This window comes from Pezoporus flaviventris, unplaced genomic scaffold, assembly GCF_033815535.1.
Source record: "Pezoporus flaviventris isolate CSIRO_AGI_PZ_B2104156 unplaced genomic scaffold, CSIRO_AGI_Pfla_v1 ptg000049l, whole genome shotgun sequence".
NCBI lineage: Eukaryota > Metazoa > Chordata > Aves > Psittaciformes > Psittacidae > Pezoporus > Pezoporus flaviventris.
This window is the reverse complement of record NW_026892597.1, coordinates 661878-668865: the sequence shown is the minus strand read 5'-3', so window position 1 is coordinate 668865 and position 6988 is coordinate 661878. Positions and strand designations below refer to the sequence as shown.

At 49.6% G+C, this 6988-nt stretch overlaps 1 protein-coding gene across 1 annotated transcript in view; it reads right to left on the bottom strand.

The window, feature by feature from the left end:
* Window positions 1-130: 130 nt before the first annotated feature.
* The window catches only part of ITIH2 (inter-alpha-trypsin inhibitor heavy chain 2), a 28570-nt gene continuing 21712 nt past the window's right edge, over window positions 131-6988 (bottom strand). The window contains exons 16-21 of the mRNA XM_061468581.1: window positions 6195-6329; window positions 4010-4123; window positions 2428-2626; window positions 1611-1783; window positions 950-1061; window positions 131-486 (exon numbers count right to left, since the gene is read on the bottom strand). Coding sequence (XP_061324565.1) covers window positions 339-486; window positions 950-1061; window positions 1611-1783; window positions 2428-2626; window positions 4010-4123; window positions 6195-6329 — 881 coding nt within the window. The 3' untranslated portion in view covers window positions 131-338. The remainder of the gene's footprint in view (window positions 487-949; window positions 1062-1610; window positions 1784-2427; window positions 2627-4009; window positions 4124-6194; window positions 6330-6988) is intronic.

Here is a 6988-nt window from a genome sequence, read left to right as displayed (position 1 = left end):
GTGTGTTACCCTGCAGTAACCACAATGCAGTTCAAGTCTGCTCTGAAACACGTATTACAAAATAGCTTGAGTTTTTAATGGAATATTAATGGACTATTAGCCTGTTAAATCAGACACATGGAGAGCAAGATACCTGCTACAACCCAGCACGTCGCTTTATTATGGTTTTGACCAGAAAAGGGCGTTCCGTGGCGTTGGAAAGCTGATCATTTATAAAGCAAAAGGTGGTGAAGTCACCTCCTGTCGATCCAGCCCGAGAGCTGCTGTTCAGAAGAGGCGTTTGGGCATGAAGGAGCAGATAAGAACGTTTGTAACAAACTGGTTCCGTGGCGGAGCGCTCAGGGTCTCTTCAGGAAGCTGTACAGGTGCGGGACCAGGTAATCTCTGTAGTGGCCGTCTATGAACCCCTTCCCACTGTTGTGCACAAACCAGCACTGCACCTCGGTCCCAGCCACGCGGTCTGTCCTGTAGTCCTTCTGCAGCCCCCTGTGGGGAAGAGGACACCCAAAGTGAAGGTCGCTGCCCGACAAGAAGACAGTTGGGCATCAGTAACCCAGCATTGCCCTGCTAAAGGGGTGAGCTCTGTGTCTTCCACCACCGGGAGGTGGAAACAGCCACACAATACAATGGATTCACAGTTCTGTATACAATATGTGTACAGACCCCATGCACATGCATACAGCTGTGGGTATGGGGCCTTCTGTTGGCGTCTCAGGTGCTTTTATAGGGCCTACGCAAGGTCAGGCACTGGGCAGCTATGAGAACAGCACAGTTCATGCACAAGAACCCAACTTATCCCAAGTTTTGGCAACCACTAAAACCAGATTATCAGCAAAGGGAAAACAGGGATATCTTTCCCCCAAAATCCTTGAGATGTAACAAGCCTGCAGTCACTGATGTCCTCAAAACAGGTCAGATTTAGGAGAGCAGTAAAGCACATTATTCCTACCTGGTCACAGTGAGCTTGTTGCCTTTCACTTCCATGATGGCTTGTGGTTTCTCTGGCGGTTGCCCAGGGGTTTGGTGGTGGATGGACACTTCTGGTTCAGACGCAAACTGACCTGATCAAAGAGAGGTTTAGAGCTCTCTGCCCCTCACAGCCCTGGAGGCTCCTGCGTAAGCTGCTGTGGGAAACCAAAGTAGCTGCAGGAGGCAAAGCATCTGCTGAACCCAGGACATTACCCTGCATGGATCACAGGGCACTGGGCCACCAGGGCTCAGGGGCTGACTTCCCTCTGGGCTGAGCCCTTGCTTTTGTTTTACAGCCTTGCTGGAAAAGACAGATCCGGATGCTTGTATGTAAAGCTGCTCAGGAGGAAGGTTTGAGGGGGTTGTTTCAGCCTTTTTAGGCTGGGAAAGCCCTGTCACAGTGTCACCAAGCCTGGGCAGGCCATTGAAAACACCCTCCCTGGACGGGATGAGGAATTCTCTCCTGGTCTGTGATGTTCTACAGCATCCTTGGGGCTTCCTGTAGGACTCCCCCATTTCCTATTTGAATCCTTTCCACACCTTCCCCATCAGGAGACAGACACCAACGAAGTCACCCAAGGATCTGCCAAGCTCCCTCCCCAGTGCCCCACCATTCCCACCTCCCATCCTCCATCCCTGACCTATGAGCCCGTGGGTTTCAGGTGAGAACTGGTTCTCAGGGGGAATGTAGATTCCCAGGAAGTCAACGTTCACGGGGTGATGCTTCCACACACGGTGCAGCAGGACCATGAAGGACATCTCCTCACCCACGCTGATCGTAACGTTGTTTTCTCTCTTCACAGATATGAGCAGCCTGAAAGGTCAACCAAAGGAAGGGCTCAGTCACACCTGAGCTCTCCGGCTCCTTGAGATGCTCTTGGGCATCCAAAACAACTGATTGGGGTTGGCAGATATGACAGAGGGTCCATCAAACCCCCCAGCCTTGGGAATAGTGCCCACTGCCCACACTGCCAGGGATGGAGCATTCACAACTTCTCTGAGCAGCCTATACCAGTGCCTCAGCACCCTCACAGTGAAGAACTTCTTCCTTATATCTAACCTGAACTTCCCCTGTTTAAGGCTGAACCCATCACCCTTTGTCCTATCACTGCAGTCCCTGATAAGGAGTCCCTCCCCAGCATCCTTGCAGCCCCTTTCAGATACTGGAACCCTGGAGGTATCTCAGATAACACGAGATGCTTTGCTGAGGCACCTGAATCCTGTTCTTAGCTGAAGCAGTCAGCGGTAGGGAGACAAATTGGGCTCTTTTTACTCATGTCTGGTTGACAGAATGGCTCTCTTGGCCCTGCTGCCTGATTTCAGTAGTGATGATGAGAGCTCAGACATGTAGCTACGATTCACGTGCCCGTATGCAGGATCTCTGTGACCTGGATCCCACCCGCAGCTGGGTCAGTCCGATGCTGCCAATGGTTCCCTTAGGAGTGCTCAGCAACTCACTGCTTCCGAATGATGTGGCCTGTGTCGGCCCAGCTCAGTGTGATGCTGTAAGATCCGTCTTTCAGCGTGATCGTTTCTGTGGTGATCTCCACTTTCAGGCCTTTCTTCTTGAAGTAAAACCCGATTTTGCCAAAGTACGTGTTGAGTTTCTTATTCTCCGTTCTCTTGGCCCCGACGATCTGCCCATTGACCACCACTCCTGTGAAGAGCAGGGAAGACGATGCCTAAATCTTGGAACACCCCTTAGAGACTTGGAGTTCCATGGGATCAGCAGAAACAGGAACCCCTCTGGCCCCCTGTTTTTGTCATCTTGCCAGCCAAGAGAAGAGAGTAATTTATTATAGCCCCTCCTGATGCTACTGCTCATCCCTTTAGCGTGTCAGCCTGGTGGGAACTGGTGTTAGGTCTAGTGCACTATGGGCTGATTCATAAGCCATTGCTTATGTGAAACTGCTCTCTTATATGCTTCTGCTTATTGCTGTGTGTGAAGAGCGCGGAGCGGTGGAGGAATGGTACCACATCTCCAAATACTCATTGCTCCAATTGCATGTGCTCCAAATACTCATTAACCTGCTTCCAAATACTCATTGCTCTTCACTTGTATTCCAGAACGAAATACTGATAGGTAAAGCCCTCTGAGGAGAAGAGGCTGATTCCCTTGGATTCCTTTGGGATTACACTTACACATTTTTATTCCCTGCCACTAGGGATGCATCCAGTTTTATTTTCTTTGTACCCATCTACTCCTTTAAAAAGATGCATAAATGGAGAGGAGAGGAGAGGAGAGGAGAGGAGAGGAGAGGAGAGGAGAGAGGAGAAGAAGTGAGGAGAAAAGGAGAAAGAAAAGGAGAAAAGGAGAAAAGGAGAGAAGAGGAGAGGAGAGGAGAGGAGAGGAGAGAGGAGAAGAAGTGAGGAGAAAAGGAGAAAGAAAAGGAGAAAAGGAGAAAAGGAGAAAAGGAGAGAAGAGGAGAGGAGAGGAGAAGAGAAGAGAAGAGAAGAGAAGAGAAGAGAAGAGAAGAGAAGAGAAGAGAAGAGAAGAGAAGAGAAGAGAAAAGAGAAATCCTCACCCATTGTGGAGATTTCCCCACCCATCTTGGTTTCTTTACCAGTGTTTGGCCATCCTCAGTGTGAAAAAGTTTTCCCTCATAGCTCACTCCTGCTTTCAGTTTCACTGTGCAGCTTGTGTCTGTTGCCTCTTGTCTTTTAGTTATGAATCTTGGAGATGTGTTCAGCTCCATCTTTACCTTCTGATTAGGTGGTTGTAGAGAGCAACAAGATTGGCTAAACCCAGTGACCAAACGCAGCCTCTCCCTCCATGTCCTGTGCTCCGGCCCCATAATCATCTCATCTTGGTGGCCACCACTCAATTTGACCCAGTTTGTCACCAGCTTTCTTGTACTGACAAGCCTCAAACTGGGCACGATACTCCAGATGTGGAGCGAAACCGGCACTTCCCTAAGCCTGCTGGCCATGCTCCTGTGAGCACAGGCTCTTCCCTCTCGGCCTTTCCCTGCTCCCTCTGAACCCTCTCAGACCTGAGAGGGAAAAGTGCTGTCAAATAAAGCATGTTATCTTCCCTTACCGGTACCAGGATCAGAAACCAAGCTCAGGATCTTTCCGGGCTCTGAGTTGATGTTGAAGCAGACGTTCCTTTGGCTCTTGGGCAGGTGTATGATGAAATGGGGGTCATTGTCCACTGAAATATGGGAAAGAAACAAGCATGAGCAGCAGCACAGACCTGCCTGGTGCAGCACACAAAGACTGAGACACTTTCCCTGGAGGATTTTAAGCACTTTTTGGGACTCCTCAGTGAGGACAAGGGCTCTTTCTACCCCTGCAGTAGCTGAGGGAGTTCTTAGGTGCTCCTCACCAAAGCCCCTCAGATGCTTTCTCTTCATATACTTCTGTTTAAGGAAAGGACATAGCATTGGCTTGAGGAGCACCAGTGGTTTAAACTGGTCAGCTGCACATCAGGGTGCCATAGGCTCAACCTGGAGTTATAGAAGCCAAACTTTATCTCTTCATGATGGAAACCAGCCTCCAGGTGAGACCAAGGCCCCATCTGGACACCAGACAGACGGGACAGGGACACATATTTGAGGCTTACATCCGGGGCAGGACCTAAGGCATGGAAAGCAGGATTGATTTGGGTGACACCTCTGTTCAATAACATCCACCCTCCCATGCCCATCTGTTGTCTGTTCCTAGAAGTGACACACTGCCAGGACATCACATCACTGCCTCAAACTAAGAAGCTCTCAGATGCATTACAAGTCCATACAACCATACAGATGTTGGGTAAAGATACAGGCTGACTATCAGCTCCTCTGGGGGATACAGTCCCTGCCCGTACTTAGTGTTGCCTATGGGAATAGCCAATCCAGCTTCCATTCAATCAGTGCTCTTCCTCATCTTTTGGACCTCTTTAACTCCTTCCATGCACTAGACAAACCCTAGGCCCTTGACCAGGAATGACTTTGCAGGAGGCAGTGGGGTGGGTGCCCTCCAAGGGTGAAGGAGCTTTTGAATGTCTTGTATCTTTTAAATACACGAAGCCTCTTGAACATAGCCCTCAATAATTTTTCCTTATTCTTTCCTCATGCTTGATCTTCCTGAAGGTGCTGTCCAGGCCTGTCCCGATCAACAGTTCCAGGGACAGAAATACAGTACCAAATACACGTATTAGTGGACAGGTAACTTTGCCTTGCTCACCTTCTTCTCCAGGCAGTTTCTCGACTAACCAAACCCTTAGATTAACCCCTGAGCTATGCCGAGGGGGAGTTTGATAGCTCTTTGGTGGCTATGTAACTACCCAGCTCTGCACACAGGCAGAGCCCCACGGTCACTGCAGTTACACCGCTTTTACAGGCGCTGGCTCTCACAGCTGGTTTGTTTAAGCAGGCACTAACCGGTGCAGGGTCCCTCAGCCACCGGCGTTCGGAGGTTTTTATGGACCACAGAACATTCATCTGTAATTCACAACGGGGGGAGCGTCACAAGAGCTCTGCTACTGCAGAGAAGCTGAGTGAGGGCTCAGTTGACAGCCTCAGCTGCAGGGCAGCATGCAGCAGAAGGTGGAGACGCTGGGATCCTATTGGAATCAGAGCATGGTTTGGGCTGGAAAGGACCTCAAAGCTCCTCCATTCCCAATCCCTGCCATGGGCAGGGACCCCTTCCACTGGAGCAGCTTGCTCCAAGCCCCTGTGTCCAACCTGGCCTTGAACACTGCCAGGGATGGGGCAGCCACAGCTTCTCTGGGCACCCTGTGCCAGCGCCTCAGCACCCTCCCAGGGAAGAGCTTCTGCCTAAGAGCTCAGCTCAGGATCTAAGCTAAGTCTCATGCTTGTATCTCAGAGCATACTTTGCAGGTTCACATATTCAGAGTCAAAATGACTCAGTACTTCATAAAGAAAAGCTGGCTCCTTGGGTGCTGGATGTTAGCAGAGGCTCTGTCAAGGACCCTTCACACTGATGTCCTCTGCAATAGCAGTGAAGTAGCTTTAGCAGCTAGTCACAGCAGTGCGTTTATTCTCTTGCAGACTAACCCCCTAAATGAAGATACGGCTTTTACACGAATCCAGCAAGCTCAGCAGGAAAAATTAAGACAATTGACGGGCTCCTCCATCGTTACTGTGCTTGGCATCTTGCCACAGAACCTGAAGTTCCGAAAGTAACCAGTAGCTTTGGTTCTATCACTTTTATTTGTGTATCGGGTGATGAACGATGCTCTCTGGTGTTTCTCTGCAGAGAAATACTGTAGCTCTTACCCCTGTTTATGCTCAGAGAGGACACTGGAGGACTCCTTTGCTCAGGCATGAAGCTGACTGGTACAGCTGTGACGTTGGCCCAGGGGGGGATACCTTTGTTGTTATTGGGTGCATTTGGAGTTAATCCTAAAGTACCTGTTGAAGGAGAGTCGTAAGTAGGTTTTTGTTCTTGCTGACACATTTAATAGTGTAATGTTTAAAGCAGTGCTGTAGATCAGAGCCTCATGTTACACCAATGTAAAGAAGGCACAAAACTCTTTACAACAGACAGATGTGTGTGAGGAAGTTGGGATGCATTTACCCCACCGCCTCCATCAGAGATATATGACTTGCTAGGGCAGTTGAGCTAGCCATAAGCTATGCAGGACTCTTTCTGCATGCCCTAGGATGACCCACATCAATAAAGCTGCAAATAAGTGCAAGCATTTACTATACCATCCCTTAACGTGTCCCCTCCTGCTAGAGTCATCCTGCCTTTGCCGTGATGGAGGCAGGAGAATGCAGTGTATTCTCTCTTCCACTTAGTTCGTAAAACAAGATGATCTTCAGTGCTCCATTGAACTTGGTTTGTTTCATATGTTGGGCTGGAAGCAAGAAGAGCTGAAGCAGGGCATGTATTCACATCTGCTGGCCCTGCTCTGAAGAGGAGTAAGGGGAAAAAGGAGCTGGGGGACAGCAGCAGGACAGAAGATTGCACAGCTGGATCCAAATCTCTGTTGGCATCTTCTTTCTTGAAGCCCTAATTGAAGCCATAGGCAGTGTTGTTTCCATCAGCACAGTTAGGTGTGAATTCA